This window comes from Rhinoraja longicauda, chromosome 6 (genome assembly GCF_053455715.1).
Source record: "Rhinoraja longicauda isolate Sanriku21f chromosome 6, sRhiLon1.1, whole genome shotgun sequence".
NCBI lineage: Eukaryota > Metazoa > Chordata > Chondrichthyes > Rajiformes > Arhynchobatidae > Rhinoraja > Rhinoraja longicauda.
Window position 1 is genome coordinate 76,677,877 of NC_135958.1, and position 27,263 is coordinate 76,705,139.

Here is a 27,263-nt window from a genome sequence, read left to right on the forward strand (position 1 = left end):
CCTTAAGAGCTCTATCTAGCTCTCTCTTGAAAGCATCCAACGAACTGGCAGAGAATTCCACACCTTCACCACTCTCTGACTGACTCTTGATGTGAAGGCAGCTATCATTTTTATTTCTCTTCTGTTACCCATCACATTTCTTTGCTGCCTCATCTCTGAGGCTTGATGACATTCCAACCTGATTACAGCAATATTTCTGGAATTCCCTAAATATTAAGGGAAATAATATCTCCCATGTTGTTTACACAGGCCATTCTTGGTGAGTTCACCTGCAGGAATTGGAATGGTCTCTCCTTTACATGAGTTGGGACATCTAACATTGGATTAATGGCATTTCCATCCTCTATGTCATTAGCCTCACGAGAGATGACAGATATTCAGCTGGAGGTCGCAGATTGTTGAATTTTTGGGGAGGGGGGAGATGGATGGGTTGATAACTGATGCGATGGAGAATAGTAGAACAAGTAGCAGCACCACGTATAATTTACTTCAACAAGTATGTTTTTATACATCTGCACTTGAAAATTGAACCACGTTCAAATTTTCATTAAATAGACATTTTAACTTGTTAATAAATTAGACTAGACTGTAACTATCATTTAAAATCAAATATAGATCCACTTGTACTCCAGATTCCATTCAGGGCTTGCATTCTTTTAATGCAATTGGTATCATTTGCTCCTAAATGCTGAATGAAAAAATGCCGGCCACCATCATGTCTGCATGTGGCTTTATAGAGAGGAAATGCTTTGTTATGCAATCATTGTCTCGTCTTCCATTTAAAACTATTTGCCAAGTTGACCCTTCTGCTTTGCAATCTCCTTTGCTTCGCTAACAAAATGAGCCCAGGTTAATGTGAATACATCTCAAAACAATCAAAAAAATATAGACTCACAAAATGCTGGAGTAACTCAGCAGGTCAGGCAGCATCTCAGGAGAGAAGGAATTGGTGACGTTTCAGGTCGAGACCCTTCTTCAGACTTCAGTCACCCATTCCTTCTCTCCTGAGATGCTGCCTGACCTGCTGAGTTACTCCAGCATTTTATGAATAAATACCTTCAATTTGTACCAGCATCTGCAGTTATTTTCTTACAAAAAATATAGATTAATCTTCATTATGACTCAGTAAAGCATCTGAGCCTTATCAATATTGATCAGAACCAGCCATTTGAATAACCATTTTTAAATTAAGAAACACAACTCCTTATGGAAGGGATACTATTGAAGTGGTATGGTCACATCTTGCACCACTTAGGTAGTGAAATTCCCTTCATTATTTATCTTTAGATAGTCTACAGAACATAGAACAGTAGTGCACAGGAACAGGCCCATCGGCCCACAATGTTAATGCCAAACAAGACCTGCACAGAATCGTCTCCCTCCATTCCCTTATCTGCCTGTGTAAAAGTCTCTTAAATGCTATTATCGTATCTGCTTCAACCACCATCCCTGGCAGAGCATTCCAGTCTCTCACCAATCTCAGTGTAAAAATAAACGTGCCCTGCACATCTCATTTACACTTTACCCCTCTCACCTTTAAGCTATTTCCTCTTTTATTTGATTTTTCCATCCCGGGGGGAAAAGGTACTGGCTCTCTGTCCTATCTATGCCGCTCATAATTTTACAAAAATATCATTCGGATCTCATCTCAACCAGAGAAAACAGTTCAAGTCTGTCCAACCTTTCCATGTAGTGCATTCATTCCAAGCCAGCCATCTATCTGGTAAACCTACTCTCCAAAGCCTCCGCATCCTTCCTCAAACTAGTCCTGGGGAAGCAGAACTGCACGCAATATTCCAAATGCAACCTAACCTAAGTCCTATAAAGTTCACAAGTTGAGTTGTACATACAGTTGAAGTCTAAATTCAACAAAACTGATGTTTTGTGAGGGAATTCTTCAGATGGTAGATGAAATGATATATTATATTTTTGTTAGAAGATTTTTAAAGAGGTTTGACTTTAGCAGGTGCTTCATATTGTACTCGCACTTAAGGATTGACATTTGTAATTTTGGTGTTTTAACTTATCCAGTCTACGTATGAGTGCCAAGAAATAAACCTGATTACTCAAGGGTCAAGAGTGTTTAATTGTCATATGTACTGACAACAGAATAATGAAAATCTCATTTGCTGCAGCATTACAGGCCTGTAAAGACAATACTCAAAGATAAACATTAGGCAAAAAATTCAATAAATTAATAAGCCCAGTACTAGCACAAAAAAAAACAGAGTCCTCAGTGCAACAAGACAGTCCATATTCAGAATTTAGTTGGTGTTCAAGAGCCTGATGGTTGTTGGGAAGAAGCTATGTCAGATTCTTATACCTTCTTCCCGATGGTAGAAGTGAAATGAGTCCTTGGCGGCATGGTCTTTGATGCTGGCCGCCTTTTTGAGAAGCTCCTCCTGTAGATCCCTATGGTGGTGAGGAGATCAGTGCACGAGGTAGGCCGGGCGGTGTCCAGCACTTTTTGTAATCTTCAAAATGAACGAGTTAACATTGGTGGAAGATATTTCAAATGATCAATATCTGCGTTTCCATTAGTGCTACTAACCAAGGACAGTGCCGATGATGTGATGATATGGATCATGTACAGGGAGATGAGATCAGTTTAATTTGACATCACGTGTAGGAAAGAACTGCAGATGCTGGTTTAAATGGAAGGTAGACACAAAATGCTGGAGTAATTCAGCGGAACAGGCAGCATCTCTGGAGAGAAGGAATGGATGACGTTTCGGGTCGAGACCCTTCTTCATACTGATAACTTGGCATCATGATCGGCACAAACATTGTGCCAACATTGTGGGCTGAAGGGCCTGTTCCATGTAAATCTAAAGACAATATGCCACCAATTTTATGTAGTTGCAACAGAGATTTTACATCACATTCTATTAATTATAAAAACAAAAGATAATTTCTTGCTTAATAAATCAGTTATAGATGCCAAAATGTGACATTTGCTTGTTCTTTTCTAATACAGTTGCTGTACATGCCAAGAGCATAGGAAAGCAAGTTCAATACATTTCAGTTTGTTGCAGAACCCATAATTTATGCAGATCGTAACAGTGACCTTTGATGTTGCTTTTCCACCTAGTTTATAAACAATGAATTTTATTGCTGCCAGCTCGACAAAGAATAGCTTTAAATGGCATATATAATTCCTCTCCTACCGTGAAAAGCCAAAACGCTGATATATGACTGGTGTTCCAATTATTAATTTGTAGCTGGAATCAGTAACTCTTCAGTCTGAAGAAGGGTCTCGACCCGAAACGTCACCCATTCCTTCTCTCCCGAGATGCTGCCCGACCTGCTGAGTTACTCCAACATTTTGTGAATAAATCAGTAACTGTTACATTAGAACCAATGTCATCTTTAAGACGCGCTTTAAACCATGTGTCGTTCAACTATTAGTTAAGATTGCTTGTTGGTACATACGTAGACATGTGTTTGGAGAATTAATAATGGAGCATTTTGTTCCATAAGAGACAAGGCCGATGAACAATGTTCTATCTCCACCATTTCCATGCATCAAACGTGTATTTTGTAAGCAGTTTGCATCCAAGATTAAATTGCTGTATTTTCTTAATATTCATCCACTCTTCCCAGATAAAATGAGGTTGTTTTCTATTATAATATAGTCTATCGTTTCATATCTGAGCCAACTCTTCATTATTCTCCTCCACATGATGTTTCATGTAATTGAGCTAAAATGGTCTAATATGCCATGCTCCAGAAGGCTCATATTTATTGTTGCTTGAAACCACAGCTTTCAGATATTTTGGCACTCACATAAACTAATCTTTTTTTTATTAATCTTGAATCCAGTTAAGATTATGTTGCTCTCAGTTCTGCAAGTTTGATGTGCGCTGTACCTCAGCCAAAGGATTGAGAGCAAAGCATATTTCAGAGTAGGCTTCAGCAACAGGGTTGTAATTTTGCCCTCTGGATCCTCATTTTTCCAGTGAGTCTCATTATAGATCGTTGCATTCAATGGAAGCATCAAGCTTATCTCTTTTATTCCTCTAAGTAGTTGCCGTGAAATTCCTGGGATTACCCATTCCGCTCTTGCTCACCATTCCCCTTCTAGCTCAGTCCCCATCGTCAACACAGATCTTCCAGCAGCATAGAAGGTAGACACAAAATGCTGGGGTAACTCAGCGGGACAGGCAGCGTCTCCGTAGAGAAGGAATGGGCGACGTCTCGGGTTGAGACCTTTCTTCAGACTGAGCATCAGGGGAGACGGAGTTACAGAGATAAGGAAGTGTAAGAGATCAAAAGAGATGCAGATCAAGGAAAATGTAGAATAGACCATTGTTAGCTTGGAGAAGGTGACAACAAAGCAAACAGAGATACAATGTAATCAGGGGAATAGTCAGTGGTCGGAGAACTGGGAAGGGGGAGGGATGGAGAGAGAGGGAAAGCAAGTTACTTGAAGTTAGAGAAGTTACTATTCATACCGCTGAGGTGTAAGCTGCTGTAAGCTTCCAGCAACAACTTGGTCCCCAACATCAGCCCCAAGCTGATGGATGAGACTTTGTGCACTGGCCCTTCAAGACAGAATGGGCAAGCCCTAACCACTGAGATACTTTGATAGCTGCTTTAGCCACAACCCCGGGTTGAAATGATCATCAAAGCCATCGAACAGCTTGGATATTTGTTAGCATTTCATTTTGCAAAATATTCAAAATCATGAAATGTTAATAATGTTCTAAAGGATTATAATTTTTTTAAATCACAAACAATGGAAAATTAAACACATTGGGGTGCAGGGCATCGGATTGTTCTCCTGTCCGACTTTGGAATGGAATGGGTGAATGGGGAATAGGCAGGGAGAAGTTGTAATAGATAGCGTGAATTATGAATGGAATGAGTGAATGCAGACTTTTTTTCCCCATGGGTATATCAAGAATTAGAGAGAAAAAGTTAAAGATGAAGGGAAAGATTTAATAGGAACCCGAGAGGCATTTTTTTCACACAGAAGATGGAATGAGCACACAGAGGAAGTAGTTGAGGCAGGTTAAACAATTTAATTTAATAGGCGTTTGGACAGGTACATGGATAAGAAGGATGTAGAGCAATATGGGCCAAATGCGGCGAAATGGAACTAACTTATATGGAGCATCTTGGTCGCATGGATGTTGGGCTGAAGGGCCTATTTCTGTGCTGTCGGACTCTATGACTGTAGAATCACGGAACCGTGAGTGCTGGTTTACCAAGGAAAGACAAAAAGTGCTAGAGCAGGCAGCTTTTTGGAGAACATTGAAAAGTGATGTTTCAGGTATGGACCTTTCTTCAGTCTGTAGAAGGGTAATGACCTGAAATGACCCCCATACATATTTTCTGGAGATGCAGCCTTGACGGGCTGAGATACTCCAACATTTGTGCGATAACTCTATGCCTAATGTGCACAAATGCGCAGTCATGAACTTCCTGAGAGCTTAAAAACGTTATGAAATAGTGACAAAGTGTCACCTTCCTTCAGTTTACCAGAATGCACACTTGGAAAATTACCTGCTTAACGACTCAGATTAAACCTGATTGGAGCAGGCTTGGTGACTACATTTATTTCACTGGAGAGGAATAGCTGTGGTGCAGAGAGGTTAAATTTCAGGTAATTTACAGAGACCTTGGAGCAGTCCTGAGTTGGCCTATGGACTTGGAACTATAGCTCAAGTCCGTCAAAACAGAATTATGGGCTTCATATCACCTGATGATTGTGCTTTTAAATAAAAGATAACATGTCTGATGGATTTTGGAAATGGAGAAATACTTGGAAAAACTGCTGTGGTATTCAGAAGATTCATAGCTTTCAACAGCAAGACTTGGCTTCTCCATTCTTCAAATGGATATTGGCATGAACTTGTTTTTATTTTGCTTGAATGATTTTGAAAACTGTCCAAGTGATCCCTGACTTGAGGGATTCAAATGGTAGCCTCTAGAATTCAGCAAGATTCCTTTTTCATCTAGGCACTGAGGTTTTCTATTTCAAATGCAGCCCTTTAGGACATCTTTAAGAGTATGTAAATGGTGCTACTAACGATCACGGTGGATGGCATTTTGCCTCATCTGGGGGTCATCACAATAGCAGAATTTTTCATTTTTACTAGATTTTAAGTTATTTTTACAAGTGCAGGCTCCTTTCAAATAGCAGATGAATCATGTGTTGTGAAGTTAGAGAAAGAGGATTTAGGGCAAAAATCTATTCACAAAACCGTAGGCCACTGGAGTAAAACTATCAGCCTGCAAGCAATCAGAGAGGAGCGTTGAGGGTCTTCTATCCTTGGTTTGGTTTTAAAGGATTAAAGGAGTTTTGTTCTTTTGATGGAAGTTGGGTTATGGCATTGGAAGAAATTGGTCAAAAGCTATGGAATGAGATTGTGTATTAGGTAATGCACATACAAACATGCAGCCACAATATACAGAAGGGTTGTAACTTTCACCACATAAAAGTCATTATTTGTATCTGGACCCAAATAACACTCTTTTTCTGATAGGGTAACTTTGAACAGAATCAAACTAATGTTTATCTTCCTTTGCTATTAATCTCAGATGTGCACTGTTCAGCACACTCTCCTCTGCAATTGAGAAAAGGACAAAATAAATAATTAGCAAAAAACTATAGGCACTAGAAACTAAAATAAAACAAAGTGCTGGTAATACTCAGAAGGTTAGGCAGCAGATATGGAGATGAAAACAAAGACTCTTACAAATTCTAATGACAGTAGACAATAGACAATAGGTGCAGGAGGAGGCCATTCGGCCCTTCGAGCCAGCACCGCCATTCAATGTGATCATGGCTGATCATTCTCAATCAGTACCCCGTTCCTGCCTTCTCCCCATACCCCCTGACTCCGCTATCCTTAAGAGCTCTATCTAGCTCTCTCTTGAATGCATTCAGAGAATTGGCCTCCACTGCCTTCTGAGGCAGAGAATTCCACAGATTCACAACTCTCTGACTGAAAATGTTTTTCCTCATCTCAGTTCTAAATGGCCTACCCCTTATTCTTAAACTGTGGCCCCTTGTTCTGGACTCCCCCAACATTGGGAACATGTTTCCTGCCTCTAACGTGTCCGACCCCTTAATAATCTTATACGTTTCGATAAGATCCCCTCTCATCCTTCTAAATTCCAGTATATACAAGCCTAGTCACTCCAGTCTTTCAACATATGACAGTCCCGCCATTCCGGGAATTAACCTAGTAAACCTACGCTGCACGCCCTCAATAGCAAGAATATCCTTCCTCAAATTTGGAGACCAAAACTGCACACAGTACTCCAGGTGCAGTCTCACTAGGGCCCTGTACAACTGCAGAAGGACCTCTTTGCTCCTATACTCAACTCCTCTTGTTATGAAGGCCAACATTCCATTGGCTTTCTTCACTGCCTGCTGTACTTGCATGCTTCCTTTCAGTCTTCGCCTTTCACCTGGGTCGTAGACAAATAAACAGTTTGCATGTTGTATACTTATTCCAGAACAGGGGAAATAGTGATAATTATATTGTAATAGTAACATTAGGCAAATCCACACCAGAATTGTTTGGTGTCTTTACCTAATAATACGATGTGCTGTTTTCTTTTAATTTTTCAGTCTTGCCAGGCTGATCTGGTGAAAGACAATGGTCACAAGTACTTCCTTTCTGTTCTGGCAGACCCGTACATGCCGGTGAGTTCCATTTTATCTTTATTCAGTACACTAACACTTTATAAAAAAAATCTTTCAAGGCACAGCTAGCAGGTACTTTAAAGCAAATGATGCCTCTCACTTAAGTCTTACCTGGGTTGTAAATGACCAGGAAATGGTGATCTGCCTGATAACCACTGTTATAAATTTTGTATGGTGCAAGTAATGGCTTATTTATGTGGCAGTGCTAATTTGAGTTTCTCTTTGTTTAGGCTGAGCACAGAACAATGGCAGCTTTTATTTTAGCCGTGATTGTCAATAGCTATAACACGGGACAGGTAAGCGATACCTACATTTAATAAAAAGCCTTGTATTTACATTGTGCCATCTTGACCTTAGGATATCCTTAAATTATTTACACCCATTGAATTATATGTGAAGATTTGTATTGTTATGGTTAGGAAATGTGGCCGTTCATTTATGCCCAGCCAGGTCTGAGTTAAGGCAAAGGTAATCCGTTTTAATATATGAAATTGGGAGAGAAATATTTGCAAGATTACCAAGGATATCTCCCTACTTTTTCTTGAAATTATGTCATCTTTCAATGATTGGATGCTCGATGTTTATTTAAGAATGGACAGGAAAGTTGTAAAGAACAGGCCAGGTAATGCCTGGATCTGTCGGTGTATGATGTTGTTTTTGAATCCCTGAAGTGGGATTGGAACCTATTGCCTCTGTAGGAGGCCGGCATCCTACCAATTAACACACAGAGACAAAATGTTATTTATATATTTATAAAATATATGCCATTGTAGCTGTTAATCATTGCAAGAATATTAACCAAATATATATTTTTCTTTTTAATCCGTAATTCTTAATGATTTTCTATTTTATGCTCAAAGAATTCTTGTTTTTTTTAATGTAGAAAGGTGGGTTATACCGAAGATAGACACAACATGCTGGATTAACTCAGCAGCATCTCTGGAGAAAAAGGATGGGTGACGTTTCGGGTCAGGACCCTTCAGACTCTTTGGGTCAGGACCCGAAACGTCACCCATCCTTTTTCTCCAGAGATGCTGCCTGACCCGCTGAGTTCCTACAGCACGTTGTGTCTATCTTCTTGGTTTTTCCTATGGTCTCTTCCTCCCACCCCCACCCCCCAGACAGTTTTTGCATGAGTTATGAAATTCTTGATTGTTTTTCCAAAAAACCTGAAAATAAAAGTTGCCCAGAAATAATCCATTCAAAATGTTTTAGTTTAGTTGACACCATTGCCCTGACCCCATCTGCAGCATGATGCATTTTCAGGACTCAGGGTCTTTCATTCTGCGCATTTCCAAATCAAGTACATCCTGCTCCTCATGAATATAAAGGGAGTACTTGTATTAAATGTTGCTACTTTCTAATAGAACTACTCCTAGAGCTATTACATTCCTATTGCCCCAAATGTTTATCCATTGGAATTTTATCTACATCAAATGTACCATGGATACTTTTGTCATATGAATTTTCTGGTTTTGGGTATCTATTGCAGAGCCAGCTTATAGCAACTTTAGTCACTAAGAGCCCTCTAGGCCCCAACTGGGGAACTAGGAATCTGCATGACGTCAGCAGGACCACTTGTACCTCTTCCACCAAAAGCAGTGTCATTGACCCAGGGTTTACATTCAGTTTTGATGTGCCGTTCCTGTGCTCGTACACGGGTGAACTCTGCCAGTGGCCCTGTTGTATTCAGATATTTGCAGAAAACAATAGACAATAGACAATAGGTGCAGGAGTAGGCCATTCGTCCATTCGAGCCAGCACCGCCATTCAATGTGATTATGGCTGATCATTCTCAATCAGTACAATGATTACAATCAGAAACAATCCCTAGCCGCCAGAATGGAAATGTGAGTGTCCCGCAATCTTGTTTAAACCCAGCCAGGCAGACCCTGCAACGCCCACCAGGACAGCAGACTTTCATGGTCAGATCAAGATCCCTGCACTTACAGCAACAGGGATTTATGTTCCCAGGATTTATGTTGGGGGAAGTCCAGAACCAGGGGCCACAGTTTAAGAATAAGGGGTAGGCCATTTAGAACGGAGACGAGGAAAAACTTTTTCAGTCAGAGAGTTGTAAATCTGTGGAATTCACTGCCTCAGAAGGCAGTGGAGGCCAAGTCTCTGAATGCATTCAAGAGAGAACTAGATAGAGCTCTTAAAGATAGCGGAGTCAGGGGGTATGGGGAGAAGGCAGGAACGGGGTACTGATTGGGAATGATCAGCCATGATCACATTGAATGGTGGTGCTGGCTCGAAGGGCCGAATGGCCTCCTCCTGCACCTATTGTCTTTTGAAAATAGCACCAAACTGGTGACTGTACTGTCTCAGTGTACTACAGCTATACACTTGTACTGTATCTGAGATGCTTATCTAATATGTGTCCAAATGTTTATGTCTAGTGATACTTGTACTGAACTGTATACAAAATGAGTTTCACTGTACCAACCAATTCCTCAAAACTACCCATCTCCCTGAACGGTTCTGAGCACTGCAGCATGTAATTGAAACAAAACTCTGGTTTCTGCAAGCTCCCAGCTGCACTCTGTGCTCTTTAGTTCTTATCTGGCCCTAAACTGTTATGGTGTAGTGGCCTGGCGGAGGCCAGAGAAAAGGCAGGACGCCAGGCAGTTTTAGATAAAGGTCTTTATTAGGCTGTGAGCTCCTGCTCACAGCGTAGTCCACCTAGGGATGAGCCACGCCTCCCAACGGGCTGGCTTTTAACCCCTTACGCCTGTCCGTCAAGTGACGAGGGGGCTGACCCAAGGAGTGGCCTGATCCCCAGGGACGGCCACAATGGGACTGATACTGTTACCGGTTTTATCACTCGTTCAGTTTTTAACCAGTATATTTTATTCACAAATGCTTCATCTATGAAGGATGGTGATAAAGTGTGATAATTTGATAAACAGGACATTTTTTTTAACATGAAAGTATTGATTTCTGGTATAAAATGAAATTAATTTTTTTATTAACCATCCAAAGTAGATTTATGCCACTACCAAACCATCCAAAGCAGATTTCTGCTAACAGCACAGAAAAGCGAGATCTTTTGTCCAATGTTGCACTTCACATCCCAGCTCCAGTACATTGGTTTGAGATGGACTTTGACAATGTCAGTTCTAAAACAGAATTAAAATTAGTTTAAATTCTAATCTACAATTTAGTACAATGTCAGTACTAAAACAGTTCTCCATTTTAGAATTGAAATTGCCCAAGTCCATCTTAAACCAATGCATGGAGTACTGTGGCCTCTAGGTAAATGAGCAGAAGGCCAGGGAACAATGAAGTGAGTTGTAAAAGCTCATGGAATATACAAAGGTGTTGCCTCATTCGATGTATTTTTCTTTTCTTTGTGCAGGAAGCCTGCTTGCAGGGTAATCTGATCGCCATCTGCCTGGAGCAGTTGAATGATCCTCACCCTTTACTGCGACAGTGGGTGGCCATTTGCTTGGGTCGCATCTGGCAGAACTTTGACGCCGCTCGCTGGTGTGGTGTAAGAGACATCGCACATGAGAAATTGTACAGTCTTCTCTCCGATTCAATACCTGAGGTAAAAGACCCTCAACCTTGAGGAAGGAGATGGGGGGGGGGGGTCAAACGGCGGTGAATCTGTGGAATTCTTGGCCACAGAAGGCTGTGGAGGCCAAGTCAGTGGATATTTTTAAGGCAGTGATAGATAGTTTCTTGATTAGTGCTGGTGTCAGAGGTTTCTGGGGAGAAGGCAGGAGATTGAGGTTAGGAAAGATAGATCAGCCACGATTGAATGGCGGAGTAGACTTGATGGGCCGTAGGGCCTAATTCTAGTCCTATTCCTTATGACCTGTGGCTGCTTCCTTTGCGTTCAGTGACAATGACAAAATCAGAACAAAATGAGGGAGACTCCAATGAGGGCGGTTCAGTGGCGTAGCGGTAGAGTTGCTACCTGACAGCGCCAGAGACCCGAGTTCCATCCTGACTATGGGTGTTGACTGTACGGAGTTTCTACGTTCTCCCTGTGTTTCAGCTCCCTCCCACACTCCAAAAGCGTGCAGGTTTGTAGGTGAATTGGCTTCTGTAAATTGTCTCTAGTATGTAAGATTGAACTAGTGTACGGGTCGGCGTGGACTCAGTGGGCTGAAGATCCTGTTTCCATGCTGTATATCTAAACTAAACTACACAGGTATCTCATTGTAGGTGTGTCTTTTTCCAGTATCCATTGTATTGATATTTCTTATAGTATTACATCAGAACTCTGTACAAGGCTGACGCAGAACTCATGGAAGCAAATGACAGCTGGTTGGGCGGGTGTATTTAGTTCCATACAGAATTTCGTGAGGCTTTGCGGCTCCACTGCTTGGGCTTTAGGTGGGATTGAAAGGTGACCTTTTCCACCCAGAGTGTGATAGCTATCTGGAAAACACGGTCAGAGAGAGAGGTGGAAGCAGAGGCATTTCAAGAGGCGTCAGTAGAGAATTTGGATCACGTCAGGCATTGAAGGCTATGTCTCAAGTGCTGGAAGTGGTGGGTGGGTGCCACAGATTAGCATGAACATGGTGGGATGAATGGCTTGTTTTGATGACTGTATTAATTGCCACTAAAGCTCCACTGAACAGTTATTTGTTACTATAAATATACTGGGAGAGATCGTCTTTTATTGAATGTTACTCACCTTTGTGTCACTGCTTCCACAGTAAGCTCGAAATGAATCAACGCATATATCCCAAATATGACAAAATATTTCTGTATAGAAATTGCTCATATGGAGACAGATGGTGAAGGGTATTGAAAACTGAAGCTGTTGCCAAAATGAAGCCTTCAACAAAGCTCAATGTTCTGATTAACTTTTTAGTTATTACCATTTGAACAAAATATCAACTTTAGTTTGCATTAGATTGGACCTGAAGTGGGAAATTGGTACATGGTTGGTGTATGTGTAGAGTTAGTACATGGTTCTTGTACTTAGTGAGTTGTACACTGTTGTCGGATTTGGAGAGTTAGTACGTAGTTAGTGTATTTAAATCTATTTAATCCGAGATGTCCTCATTCTTTCGGGAATGGGGGTTCCCCTCTCCCATCATCGATGAGGTCCTCACTCGTGTCTCCTCGGTACCCCGCAGCTCCGCCCTTGCTCCCCCTGCTCCCCATAGTCACAACAGAGACAGAGTCCCCCTAGTCCTTACCTTCCACCCTATCAGCCGTCACATACAACACATAATTCTCCGAAATTTCCACCACCTCCAACGGGATCCCACCACGAGCCACATTTTCTCATCTCCACCCCTTTCCGCCTTTCGCAGAGACCGTTCCCTCAGCAACTCCCTGGTTAACTCATCCCTTCCTACCCAAACCACCCCCTCCCCAGGTATCTTCCCCAGCAGCCGCCGAAGATGCAACACCTGTCGCTATACCTCCTCCCTCGACTCTGTCCGGGGACCCCGACGGTCCTTTCAGGTTTGGCAGAGATTCACTTGCACCTCCTCCAACCTCATCTACTGTATCTGTTGTTCACGATGTGGACTCTTATACATCGGCGAACAAACGCAGACTGGCCGATCGTTTTGCGGAACACCTTCGCTCAGCCCGCGTGAACCTACTTGATCTCCTGGTTGCTGGACACTTTAATTCCCCTTCCCATGCCTACACAGACCTTTCTGTCCTAGGTCTCCTCCATTGTCAGAGTGAGACTGAACGCAAATTGGAGGAACAGCATCTCATATTTCGCCGGGGCAGCTTACAGTCCAGTGGTATAATTATTGATTTCTCTCACTTCAGGTAGCCCTACATTCCCTCTCTTTCTATCCCTCCCCCACACAAGTCGCACCAGCTTCTCATTTTCACCCAACAAACAGCTACCAAAGGCCTGTTTCCTTTATCATCGTTACTTTTTTGCATATCTTTCATTCATTGTTCTTTATCTCTCCACATCACTCTATATCTCTCGTTGCCCTTATCCCTAACCAGCCTGAAGAAGGGTCTCGACCCGAAACGTCACCCATTCATAGAAACATAGAACATAGAAAAATAGGTGCAGGAGTAGGCCATTCAATATGATCATGGCTGATCATCTAAAATCAGTACCCCGTTCCAGCTTTTTCCCCATATCCCTTGATTCCTTTAGCCCTAACTCTAACTCTTAACGTTAATATATACTGTAAATTACTGAGGTCCCAGCACTGAGCCTTGTGGCACCCTACTAGTCACTGCCTGCCATTCTGAAAGGACCCATTAATTCCTACACTTTGCTTCCTGTTTCCTACACTTTGCACGGTCAGAGAGAGAGGTGGAAGCAGAAGCATTTCAAGAGGCGTCAGTAGAGAATTTGGATCACGTCAGGCATTGAAGGCTATGTCTCAAGTGCTGGAAGTGGTGGGTGGGTGCCACAGATTAGCATGAACATGGTGGGATGAATGGCTTGTTTTGATGACTGTATTAATTGCCACTAAAGCTCCACTGAACAGTTATTTGTTACTATAAATATACTGGGAGAGATCGTCTTTTATTGAATGTTACTCACCTTTGTGTCACTGCTTCCACAGTAAGCTCGAAATGAATCAACGCATATATCCCAAATATGACAAAATATTTCTGTATAGAAATTGCTCATATGGAGACAGATGGTGAAGGGTATCGAAAACTGAAGCTGTTGCCAAAAAGAAGCCTTCAACAAAGCTCAATGTTCTGATTAACTTTTTAGTTATTACCATTTGAACAAAATATCAACTTTAGTTTGCATTAGATTGGACCTGAAGTGGGAAATTGGTACATGGTTGGTGTATGTGTAGAGTTAGTACATGGTTCTTGTACTTAGTGAGTTGTACACTGTTGTCGGATTTGGAGAGTTAGTACGTAATTAGTGTATTTAAATCTATTTAATCCGAGATGTCCTCATTCTTTCGGGAATGGGGGTTCCCCTCTCCCATCATCGATGAGGTCCTCGCTCGTGTCTCCTCGGTACCCCGCAGCTCCGCCCTTGCTCCCCCTGCTCCCCATAGTCACAACAGAGACAGAGTCCCCCTAGTCCTTACCTTCCACCCTATCAGCCGTCACATACAACACATAATTCTCCGAAATTTCCACCACCTCCAACGGGATCCCACCACGAGCCACATTTTCTCATCTCCACCCCTTTCCGCCTTTCGCAGAGACCGTTCCCTCAGCAACTCCCTGGTTAACTCATCCCTTCCTACCCAAACCACCCCCTCCCCAGGTATCTTCCCCAGCAGCCGCCGAAGATGCAACACCTGTCGCCATACCTCCTCCCTTGACTCTGTCCGGGGACCCCGACGGTCCTTTCAGGTTTGGCAGAGATTCACTTGCACCTCCTCCAACCTCATCTACTGTATCTGTTGTTCACGATGTGGACTCTTATACATCGGCGAACAAACGCAGACTGGCCGATCGTTTTGCGGAACACCTTCGCTCAGCCCGCGTGAACCTACTTGATCTCCTGGTTGCTGGACACTTTAATTCCCCTTCCCATGCCTACACAGACCTTTCTGTCCTAGGTCTCCTCCATTGTCAGAGTGAGGCTGAACGCAAATTGGAGGAACAGCATCTCATATTTCGCCGGGGCAGCTTACAGTCCAGTGGTATAATTATTGATTTCTCTCACTTCAGGTAGCCCTACATTCCCTCTCTCTCTATCCCTCCCCCACACAAGTCGCACCAGCTTCTCATTTTCACCCAACAAACAGCCAAAGGCCTGTTTCCTTTATCATCGTTACTTTTTTGCATATCTTTCATTCATTGTTCTTTATCTCTCCACATCACTCTATATCTCTCGTTGCCCTTATCCCTAACCAGCCTGAAGAAGGGTCTCGACCCGAAACGTCACCCATTCATAGAAACATAGAACATAGAAAAATAGGTGCAGGAGTAGGCCATTCAATATGATCATGGCTGATCATCTAAAATCAGTACCCCGTTCCAGCTTTTTCCCCATATCCCTTGATTCCTTTAGCCCTAACTCTAACTCTTAACGTTAATATATACTGTAAATTACTGAGGTCCCAGCACTGAGCCTTGTGGCACCCTACTAGTCACTGCCTGCCATTCTGAAAGGACCCATTAATTCCTACACTTTGCTTCCTGTTTGCCAACCAGCTCTCTATCCATGTCAATACCCTACCCCCAATACTATGTACTCTAATTTTGCACATTAATCTTTTGTGTGGGACCTTGTCAAAGGCTTTTTGATACACCACATCCACTGGCTCTCCCTTATCCATTCTACTCTCTATTCCTTTTTCTCTCCAGAGATGCTGCCTGTCCCGCTGAGTTACTCCAGCTTTTTGTGTCTATCTACGGATTAAACCAGCATCTGCACTTCCTTCTTCTACATATTTAAATCTATTACTGCTTTTATACCATTTATTATGCAATATGCCATCTATTATGCCAGAACTGCTGATTTATTGACTAACATAATCCCACATGAACTCCTGAGAGATTTGTGGACTTTTGACTGTGTATTAGGTGGACTTTAACACTATCATGTATTTAGGATTTTTTTCACAGAATAATAGTCATATAGCATGGATACAGGCCCAACTTGCCCACGCCGACCAACATGTCCCATCTACACTAGTCCCACCTGCCTGCGTTTGGCCCGTATCCATCTAATTATTTCCTATCCATGTACCCCTCTAAATGTTTCTTAAACGCTGCCATTTTTTCTCGCCAAATAACATATAAATCGGTGACAGCTGACAATAACAGAGATGCTTTTCGAGACTAATAAGTGTGCGACTGTGGTAGCAGATGCTCAAAATGGCAACGGTTTAGTACGGCATCATAGTACAAATTGGATTTCTTTTTTCTTTACTTAGACTTACTCCTCCTTTATTCTGGTGGGTTACAGGCGTATTGCTTGCTCTGTTTGTGGGTCCATTGAATATTGTCATCTGTTGATAGGATCACAGCCAAAGCAATCCCATGTGATTATGTACACTGTCTAACGAGGATCACCACTGATTAACTGTAGAAGTCTGACTGAAGGCTTGTTTTTCTTTCGTCCTTTGAGATGCCAAGGCAGTGGAATGACAAAGAAAGGAATACCTTGCACTTCTGTGAAGCCCCTCATGATCTCAGGATATCAGGCAGTGAAACATTTTTAAAGTATTTATTGTTAGAATGTGGAGAAATAGCGCAACTTGTTTGCACACCAAGACTCATCAAGCAGCAATATAAATATAATGTATAATATAATAGTAAAATACAATATAAATACGAGTAATATACAACATAATAAATATAACTGGCTATTTATGGGAAGACACAGAGTGCTGGAGTAGCTTGGCGGATCAGGCAGCATCTCAGGGGAACATGGTTAGGCAATGTTTTGGGATGCTTCGGAAGGGTCCCGCCCCGAAACGTCGCCTATCCGTGTTCTCCCGAGATGCTGCCAGACACGCTGAACTACTCTAGCACTCTCTGCCTTCTTTTATAATCCAGCATCTGCAGTTCTTTTTTTTCTACAATGGCTAGTTAAAATATTTTGTGAGTTAAAGAATGAATGTCAGGAGATTTGGTGGTTGGAGAATTTCCTCACTCGTCATTTATGGGGTCATGGTCCGTTGTTTTATTAAGAGGCAGCACTTGAGAAATATTCAGATAAATTATCTGCTCAGTTTTCCAGTGGCTCTTGATCCCCCGAAACATCTGACGTACAGACTTGAGTGGCTCCTCCACTGAGTCAGGGCTCGTACCTGCAGTCGAGAAGAGCAAGCAAATTATTTTTCACACGGCTAACAAAAAAATGCTGAAGTTCATACAATTTATTAGCTTTGCAAATCAACAACTATTTGGTTCCATCTTTGCATTCAATGAACTAGCACGTAGATCTGGTCTTCCACTCGATTATGAAATGCCAGATGTGACTCATTCAGTGGTGTTCGTGCTTCTCAGTTTGACACAGCAGTGCAGTGCCTAGGGAGATAATATTGGCTTTTGGAAGACATTCTGAATCCATTTTCCATGTCATAGAGTCATGGAGAAATACAGCAAGGAAATCATAAACTCTATACAGACAGCTCCCTTCGTCAGGTTAGAACCTGGGTCTCTGGCGCTGTAACGCAGCAAATCTACCGCTGCTCCACTGCGCTGCCCATATATATCATTGTGAAAAATGCCATGGTAGTATTTTGAAGAAGAACTGTGGAGATCTGTCAGTGTCCTAGTCCCCAGCCATCACCACTGACAGATGGATTATCCGAATATTGATCTTTTATCGGGGCTTGCTCAAGACAAACCGTGCTGCTTATGTTACAACAGCAACTTCCAAGATACCTCATCGGCAGGCAAAGCGATTAGGAATGTCCCAAGGTTACAAAAGAATTGTACAGCAATCTAAATTCTTTGTTTACATTTCACGATTAAAATTAATACACACAGCTTTATGCGCATTGAATCTAGCTCACCACTCTGAGACAGAGTTTGTCAACCTTAGGACCTTTGGAAAATGAGATTTGAATTGTTTGTACGTGTTCACTAAAGGAAGAGAACTCAATTCTGGACCTTTCTGAACCATAAATATGAAAAGATATTCCACTTGAGGATAATAAAACCGATGAAATACTTTTTTACAATTAGTCCGTTTGATTGAGCAGACAGCTTACTGAAGTGTATTGAAGTTACTCGCAGAAGTAAAGATTTGATAAAGTTAAATTCTTCATTCAGAGAATTCCCTTTGGAATTGGCGGTAAAAATCTGGATTCTTTATATTGTGGAAAGAAATTCACGTTCCGACCAATTTAGAAGCCCTGCTTGCTCATTGACATTTCTCCTGAATTCTTGAGAGCATTTGTTTAAACTTTTAATATGTGAGAATCATGTGTTTTAATATATTCTTGAGCGATATGTCGAATCTAATATCCAAACTTTATTACTTTTACAACTGAGATCATTGACCTGGAGGGACCTGGGGGGGTGGGGGGGGGGGGGGGGGGGTGCCAAGAACAGAGAGACTGAAGGGGGGGGGAGAAGGAAGAGGCACTATACTGAATACTCTGTAACTTTTTCAAAGCCCTTTATGTGGCGACCTTTGCATACTTGTACTGAATGCAAACAGAACCAAGTCAAGTTTATTTGTCACATACACATACAAGATGTGCAGTGAAATGAAAGGTCACCCACAGTCCAGCAATAGAGCAATAAAAATAAGCAATTTCACACACAAGCAACACAAAAAAAAAAAGAAACCTCCATCACAGTGAGTCTCCTCCAGTCACCTCCTCAGTGAGTCTCCTCCAGTCACCTCCTCACTGTGATGGAAGGCCAGAATGTCTTTTCTCTTCCCCTGCCGTCTTCTCCCGCGGTCAGGCTGTTGAAGTTGCCACGTTCCAGGCCGCGCCGGACGGTGAAAAGTCTGCAGCGGGCCGACCCAAGCCCTGCGAACATGTGCTAATACAGTATCAATCAATCAATTTACCTACTGCACACTTCACCAATTGGGATCGATTGATATTGTGGCATTTTTTCTGGTGCTGGTTGACTGCGGTTGGTTTTGCATCATTTTAAATTGTAGTTTAGTTTTGTTTAGTTTAGAGATACAGCACGGAAACATGCCCACAGGTCCGCGCCGACCAGCGACCCCCGCTCATTAACACTACCCTACACCCACTAGGGACAATCTTTTTTACATTTGCCAAGCCAATTAACCTACAAACCTCCAGGTCTTTGGGGTATGGGAGGAAACCGAAGATCTCGGAGAAAGCCCACGCAGGTCACGGGGAAAACGCACAAACTCCGTACAGACAACTCCCGTGGGGATCGAACCCGGGACTCACCTACTGCATTCGCTGCAAGGCAGCAACTCTACCGTTGCACCACCGTGATCGCCCTATGATGCCGTTTTTGAAGTTTCAGCCTAACACTACAGCCACAACACTGAATATTGTTGTTGAGGCCTTCTATAAACTATTGTGATTATCCTGTTCACAATGGCATCATTTGGTGAATAGAGTCAGAGTCAACAGGCCCTTCGGCCCAACTCGTCCATGCTGACCAAGATGCCCCATCTAAGCTGGTCCCATTCACCCACATTTTGTCCATATCCCAATAAACCTTTCTGATCTATGTACACGTCCAAGTGTCCAATCCTGTGTCTGTACCTCATTTGATACTTGGTTTTGTAGGATTTCTAGATATATTTTTCCTACAGCATGTTTGAATAGTTACAAATTGTTAAGATACTTTAGCAAATTAAAAACTATCATAATAGAACTATAAAATCGCGTGGCATTAAAATATGATCCCAAGATTGCAAGTCTCTTTTTCTCTGAGAGTTTTTGTAAACTTTTCTTCCAGGTGCGATGTTCTGCTGTGTTTGCCTTGGGCACATTCGTAGGTAATTCAGCAGAGAGAACTGATCATTCCACAACAATTGATCACAACGTAGCTATGATGTTAGCCCAGTTAATAAATGATGGAAGTCCTGTCGTTCGGAAGGTGGGTATTTTAAGCCTTTTGACTTTTCTCACCATTTCTGTGCTATTGGATAAATAAATATTTCACAGTCGACCATTTCTGAAACTTGGACAACACTTGGATATTAAGAGTATAACCATTGGTGGTTGCACAAAAGGCTTCCTATCATTGCCAGCTTCTAATAAAGACTGCAATGTTTTTCGCGTTTGGGACTTAATTTAAAGGAGCCTAGAACAAATACGCACAGAAACATGTAGTTATTTCCATTTGGAGACAGTAGCATGCCCGCGATAGGAGAGAGAATGCTAACAATTATATGTTGCCCTCTAATTCCACAAATCCAACCAGGCCCGCACAAATGCATTTTGCTTTTGCATATTTTTAATTATAAAAGGTGATCTTTGTGACAGTGGGATGCAGAGCCTGCATGTGCTCATTTAATGCTGAATCTTCACTCTAATAAAAATAAGAAATGCTGGAAACACAGCAGGCAAGGCAGCATCTGTGGAAACAAACCGATAACATTCCAGGTCTGGGCTCCTTGGTCAGATCTGCGGCTACTGATTTGGTTCGGTAAAGCGTTGATTGATTTGGCACGTGTGGGTTTTCTGTCCTTTGGTTCCATTTTTGCACAGTTTTAACGTTTGTACGTGTGCAAAACAATCAAAATCGGCATTGCTGCTGTGAGATGTTTAAGCAAGAGCCCCAGTATCCCACTGACAATGACAGGGTAGACTGAGAAAAAAGTTGACTCGCTTAAATGAGTCATAGAATCATAAAGTACAGAAACAGGCTAAGGCTATTGATACCCTGAGACATGCATGAATAGACTATGTTAATTCTAAAGCTGAAACATATATTTGCAGGATCTCAGTTCACCTTCCCCGTTCTCCATCGATTGAGTGTTAGATTGATAACTTTCTTACCGTCACAGCTTTCCTCGTGATGTTTGGAGGGCGGGGAATGGTGCAGGGATCTCTTGCTCTGAAGCGAGCTGAGAAACAATGCCCTCTTGCATAAGTAAAGTCCATTGAGAAACAACATTGCCTTTTGTATGAAAGGGCATCACTTACAGAGCTGTAGAATAGAATTCAAAAAGAGTCTCGAGTTAAACAACAGCAGAATGCTGGAAGAACTCAGCAGGTCAATCAGCGTCCGTGGAAGTAAAACGTGCAAGTCGACGTTTCAGATCAAGACCCTGCATCAGAACTCAATGTCTTCATGCAAAAATCATAAATTTATTGATATCAATGATTATTAACACTATTGAAGGTATTTATTCACAAAATGCTGGAGTAACTCAGCCGGTCAGGCAGCATCTCAGGAGAGAAGGAATGGGCGACGTTTCGGGTCAAGACCCTTCTTCAGACTTCTCAACCCGCCTATCCATGTTCTCCAGCCATGCTGTCTGACTGCTGAGTCACTCCAGCACTTTGTGTCTTTTATTTTTGTAAACCAACATCTGCAGTTCCTTGTGTCTGCACATTTTGTCACTGTGTTTCCTAATTGCATCTTCATACTCTGATATTTCGAGTGAGGAGTGAGTTGGTCTCATTTTTATTGTGGCCCTTTGCAAAAAGGTTGTAAATGATTTTTTAATCTTTTGCTTGCATGGATTTACAGTTGTTGTAGTTGAGTTAATTTATGCCTCTTCATGCTTTTCTTGAAACTTCCTCCTGTCACTCGTGTTTTGGCCAATAACATAAAAACTAATTTAGGTTGTTGAATTTATTCCATGTTTAATTTATTCAGCTTGACAGGTTTATTTTTTTTAATTGGCAGGAATTGGTTGTGGCATTCAGTCATCTTGTCGTACAGTACGAAAGTAATTTCTGCACCGTGGCATTGCAGTTCATGGAAGAAGAGAAGAACTACCCTCTTCCCTCCCCTGCCAGTGTGATAGGTAGATATTTTCAACCTGTGCTTTCTTGAGTTTACCATTAAAGTCAACGTAATTCAGAAATGTTGTTTTCAGGTATATTGTAAAATTATGTCCCATAATTCAAGCGAAATTAGTCCAGGTTAATTTGGGTGGCAGTGATAGACCTGCCGCCTCACATTGCCAGAAATCCCAGTTCGAGCCTGACCTCAGGTGCTGTCTGTCTGGGGTTTGTACGTTCTTCCCATGACCTGCGCGGGTTTTCTCCGGATGCTCCGGATTTCCTCCCACACTGCAAAGACGAACAGGTTTGTAGGTTAATTGGCTTCGGTAAAATTGCAAATTGTCCCTGGTGTGTGTAGGATAGCGTCAGTGTATGGGGATCGCTGGACTCGGAGGGCCGAAAGGCCTGTTTTGCGCTGTATCTCTAAACTAAACTCATCATGAAAGTTGAATATATTAAATAATCGCTCTGGCTTGATTTTCAGATGTAGAGATTGTTGGCACAGCTGCTGTTTATCCTTCATGCAATGGCAATTTTTGCTTCATGTCAAAGAATCCACAGCATAAGTGATGGACTGGATAAAGTCGGTTATATTAAAGATTTCTTTCCTTAATCAACTTAAACCAGCATTATGGCAGTTGTCAGTGTGCACAGATCCATAAACTCTACAACCCTCATGTAGCCATGCTTGAAAGGTTTTTATTCATGTGCCAAAACATTTATTGAATCAATCTTAAAAACTAAATTTCTTGTTTTATACAGATGAAGAAGGGTATATGTTAACACATCCATCCAGTACAATGTTATAGTTGCTCTCCTACTGGCACAAGACAGACATGCACTAACAAAATTTCAAGGGTACCGTTTAGTTTAGTTTAGAGATACAGCACAGTTACAGGCCCTTTGGCTTCTGCTGTCTCTGTTTGTTGTCGTTCGCCTGACTGAGCTCATTTGACAGGGCTCACCACGGGGAGGTCATCAACATGAACCCCTACGCCTGCGCCCTACTCCGACGGATCTCCTGCCGGTGCTCGCAGGTATCGCACCCGCAAAGCTTCGCAGAGAGTTCTTCACTCATAGGCTGGTGTGCAAGGCCCCATCGGACGCCAAACATCCTTTGCACCACCTCGCCCAGGATTCACAGCAACTGGGACCTCAACGCCTGTCATCTCGTCACCCTTTCTCCCGTCATGCAGCGACCCTCTGTGGCTCCGGTTTCAACATACTAGGAGCATGGAGAACCAGCTGGGAACAGACATCACGACCTCCTCAATTCACTGTCGCACCGAACACCACACCCGGCTCGGACACGCCCCGCAAAGAGTGGGTCGCCCTGAACCGGCTTCGCACAGGGGTCGGCCGGTTCAATGCCAACATGCATCATTAGGGGTTGCGTCCATCAGCAGCCTGCGTGCGTGGAGCAGACCAGCAAACAGCGCAGCACGGCATTTTCGACTGCGCTGTCCTCCGCCCCCTGGCGGAGGGGTTGACCTCACGGCCCTCGACAACAGCACATTGCACTGGCTACAGCGCCTGGAGGGTGTTACATAACTCCTGCTACCACAAACGCAAGAAGAAGAAGAAGAAGAAGAAGAAGAAGAAGGCTCTTTGGCCCACCGAGTCTTTGCCGACCAGCGATCCTTGTACTTTAGCACTATCCTACGAACTAGGGACAATTTTATTATTTTTACCAAAGCCAATTAACCTACAAACCTGTATGTCTTTGGGGTGTGGGAGGAAACCGAAGCACCCGGAGAAAATCCAGGGGGTCACAGGGAGAATGTACAAACTCCGTAGACAGCACCCATAGTCAGGACCCATAGCCCAGGTCTCTGGCGCTGTGCCGCCCTATAAAGAGCATTCTCAGTTGTAATCCAGAACACCCTTTATAGAAAATAACTTTTATAGGTGATCTTGAATGATCATTAGTCTCAAGAACCGTCTAAATTTACAACTTTTGTTTTGAGTTATCATAATACATTCTCACAAGTAAAGCCATTTATCATCCTAAGTTACCCTGGCCTTGACTACACTTTATTACTATAATTATCCCACTGTTCCATCAATACGGCATATTTCATATCTTGCTCAACACCCTTTATCCATTAAATAATGTGTTAAAATTGCAGCAGGCTTAAACTGGTAACAAAGCCTATTGGCATGATTGCTCACTGAATTCCAATAGTTTTACCTATTAAATTATTTTAACTATGTCCTGCAAAGCCTAGAAATCTTAAATAAAATTAAAATGTAAACTAGCATCTGCAGTTCCTTCTTCATATCATATCATATCATATATATACAGCCGGAAACAGGCCTTTCCGGCCCTCCAAGTCCGTGCCGCCCAGTGATCCCCGTACATTAACACTATCCTACACCCACTAGGGACAATTTTTACATTTACCCAGCCAATTAACCTACATACCTGTACGTCTTTGGAGTGTGGGAGGAAACCGAAGATCTCGGAGAAAACCCACGCAGGTCACGGGGAGAACGTACAAACTCCTTACAGTGCAGCACCCGTAGTCAGGATCGAACCTGAGTCTCCGGCGCTGCATTCGCTGTAAAGCAGCAACTCTACCGCTGCACTACCGTGCCGCCCTGCACCCAACACTGCACCTTGAGCATCGGACATAGAAAAATCATGAATTCTCCTAATTTTGAAGGTCCAGCCTCTTAATAATCCACAAACCAATGAGTAAAAGTGACAACCATTTTAATTTTGCTTTCTTTACTCTGCGTAGTTCTGATTCCTCAATGTTTTAAGATTTTTTTGCAGGAAAGCTTATATTAAACAGTTGTGGCAACTGCTTTAAACTGTACACTTATTATCGTACTAATTTATTTTCATCATTGAACTTGCAGAACCTGGGAACTTCACACCAGTACGTGATGGGCCTGCTGTCCCGAAACTCCGTACAGTGAGCTCCTACGGGAATATCCGCGCAGCCACCTCAGTTCGGAACTTGAACAAGTCTCTGCAAAATCTTAATTTAAACGAAGAAAGTAAGTATGACTATAATAGATAATGAACTGGTATTAATGGAAATGTAATGAACGTGTCAGGTTCCTGCCTGTTCCTTATTTGTTCTACAGTCTAGTGACATATTTAATTATTGTGGGTCATGACAAACTTGATTGGAAAAACTAACCAGGTACAATATTGACAGGTTACAAGGCAAGACCATTTCACGAGGGCAGGTCGTAGCCCTGATGCAGTCGTCGATGTAGCAGATAAAGAGTTGGGGTATAGGGCCAGTGTACAATAGACAATAGGTGCAGGAGTAGGCCATTCGGCCCTTCGAGCCAGCACCGCCATTCAATGTGATCATGGCTGATCGCCCGATGTACGCCTGGAATAAGGTCACCAGTGATAGTAGAATTAGGCCATTCGGCCCATCAAATCTACTCCACCATTCAATCATGACTGATCTATCTCTTCCTCCTAACGCCATTCTCCTGCTTTCTCCCCATAACCTCTGATACCTGTACTAATCAATCTATATATGCCTTAAAAATATCCACTGACTTGGCCTCCACAGCTTTCTGTGGCAAAGAATTCCACAGATTCACCACCCTCTGACTAAAGAAATTTCTCCTCATCTCCTTCCTCAAAGAACGTCCTTTCCCAATAGTGGAAACATCCTCTCCACATCTACTCTATCCAAGCCTTTCACTATTTTGTATGGTTCAATGGGTTCCCCCTCATTCTTCTAGACTTCAGCGAGTACAGGCCCAGTGCCGACAAACTATTATTATTGTAGTAATAAAGACTGTTCAACATGCCCGACTAAATGACAGGCATAGCCTGGGCCCATGTGAGTCCCCATGACTACGCCTTTGATTTGGAGAAAGTTGGGAGGTGTTGAAGGAGATGCTGTTGAATGAGAGGGTCCCTACCCGAAACCTCTGACTGACCCGCTGAGTAACTCCAGCACTTTGTGTCTTTCTAAGTAGCAATTTCAAAATCTGTAAACTGATTGAGAGCAGCCAATTTAAGTGTGTGCTAATATATCATTTGTAGATCATAATATTTGTAAGGTACCTGACTATTTACGTTTTTACAATATTTTGGCATCATCTAGTGGCATAATAAGAACACTGGCCTTCGTCTGTCACATTTCAGAGTCAAATTGCTTCAGACAAATTTCTCTTTGGAGCAAACAATAAATCTTGATCTTACCATGGGATTTAATGTCATCGCTATTTATTTAAGTTTGAAAACTAGATCAAAAATTAAAAAGACTGCTGAAGTTGGCTTACTCATGGTTCACCGCTTGTTCCTTTCGATGAAAGGAATATTTATAAAATATAAATAAATATGAAAGGACGTTGACTTGAAACTTTGTCTCTGTCTCTGTTTCCGCAGATGCTGCCTGACCCAAGTGTTGCAGCATCTTCTGTTTTTGTTTCAGATTTCCTGCATCTGCATTTTTCTTTTTCTATTGTTCTTTCGGAAAAGCTCTGTCGTGTTAATGGAAATCGCGAGGCAGAATTATCAGCCTCCTGGCACAGGCAGACGAATGCGGACAATCTGTGCTGCAGAAGATTGGCTGTTCATGGCCCTTTGCCAATTGATGGTTCACCCCTGGAGGATCAGCAGGATTCCCGATCAAAATTGTTGATTGATTATAGCAAATCACACTGTCTTACAGCTTTCAACTAGAATTCAGTGTCCTGTAGCACAGCCTAGAATTTAATCATGACTTTTTAATCTCTGCCATCTATCTTATATTTAATACAATACACTATAAGCATACTGTTGGTCAGATAGGGCTTTGGTCAAGTTGTTGCTGACATATCCTCCAGAGAATGGGGATGTCTTTTCTGTAGCCATTTTGCTAAAAGCCACTTACTGGATTCCTGAGAAATACCACGAAAAAAGAAGATAACTTTTGTCCACCAAGTTAATGGTTATGTTAGGAGAAAAACTGCAGGTGCTGGTTTAAATCGAAGGTAGACACAAAATGTTGGAGTAACTCAGCGAGTCAGGCAGCATCTCGGGAGAGAAGGAAAGCGTGAGGTTTCGGGTCGAGACCCTTCTTGTGCTTGCAAGAAACCAACAATTCTAACTCTTGGTTTATTCTTGTATCTCTGGGCTGACTATATATGACATAACTTCCTTCATTTGAAAAGAGATTCAGGGACAGTTTCTTCCCAGCTCATTATCAGGCAACTGAACCATCTCTCACCAACTAGAGAGCGGTCCTGACCTACTGTCTATCTCATTGAAGACCCTTGGACTATCTTTAATCGGACTTTACTGGATTTTATCTTCCACGAACTGTTATTCCGTTTATCCTGTATCTGTA

General features: G+C 42.4%; 1 protein-coding gene across 3 annotated transcripts in view; it reads left to right on the forward strand.

The window, feature by feature from the left end:
- rptor (regulatory associated protein of MTOR, complex 1) overlaps nucleotides 1-27,263 on the forward strand; it is a 328,096-nt gene that overhangs the window by 178,401 nt on the left and 122,432 nt on the right. For all 3 annotated transcript variants that reach the window (XM_078401378.1, XM_078401376.1, XM_078401377.1), the window contains exons 14-19: nucleotides 7,586-7,660; nucleotides 7,891-7,956; nucleotides 11,022-11,213; nucleotides 19,949-20,089; nucleotides 21,851-21,971; nucleotides 24,817-24,957. In XM_078401378.1, coding sequence (XP_078257504.1) covers nucleotides 7,586-7,660; nucleotides 7,891-7,956; nucleotides 11,022-11,213; nucleotides 19,949-20,089; nucleotides 21,851-21,971; nucleotides 24,817-24,957 — 736 coding nt within the window. The remainder of the gene's footprint in view (nucleotides 1-7,585; nucleotides 7,661-7,890; nucleotides 7,957-11,021; nucleotides 11,214-19,948; nucleotides 20,090-21,850; nucleotides 21,972-24,816; nucleotides 24,958-27,263) is intronic.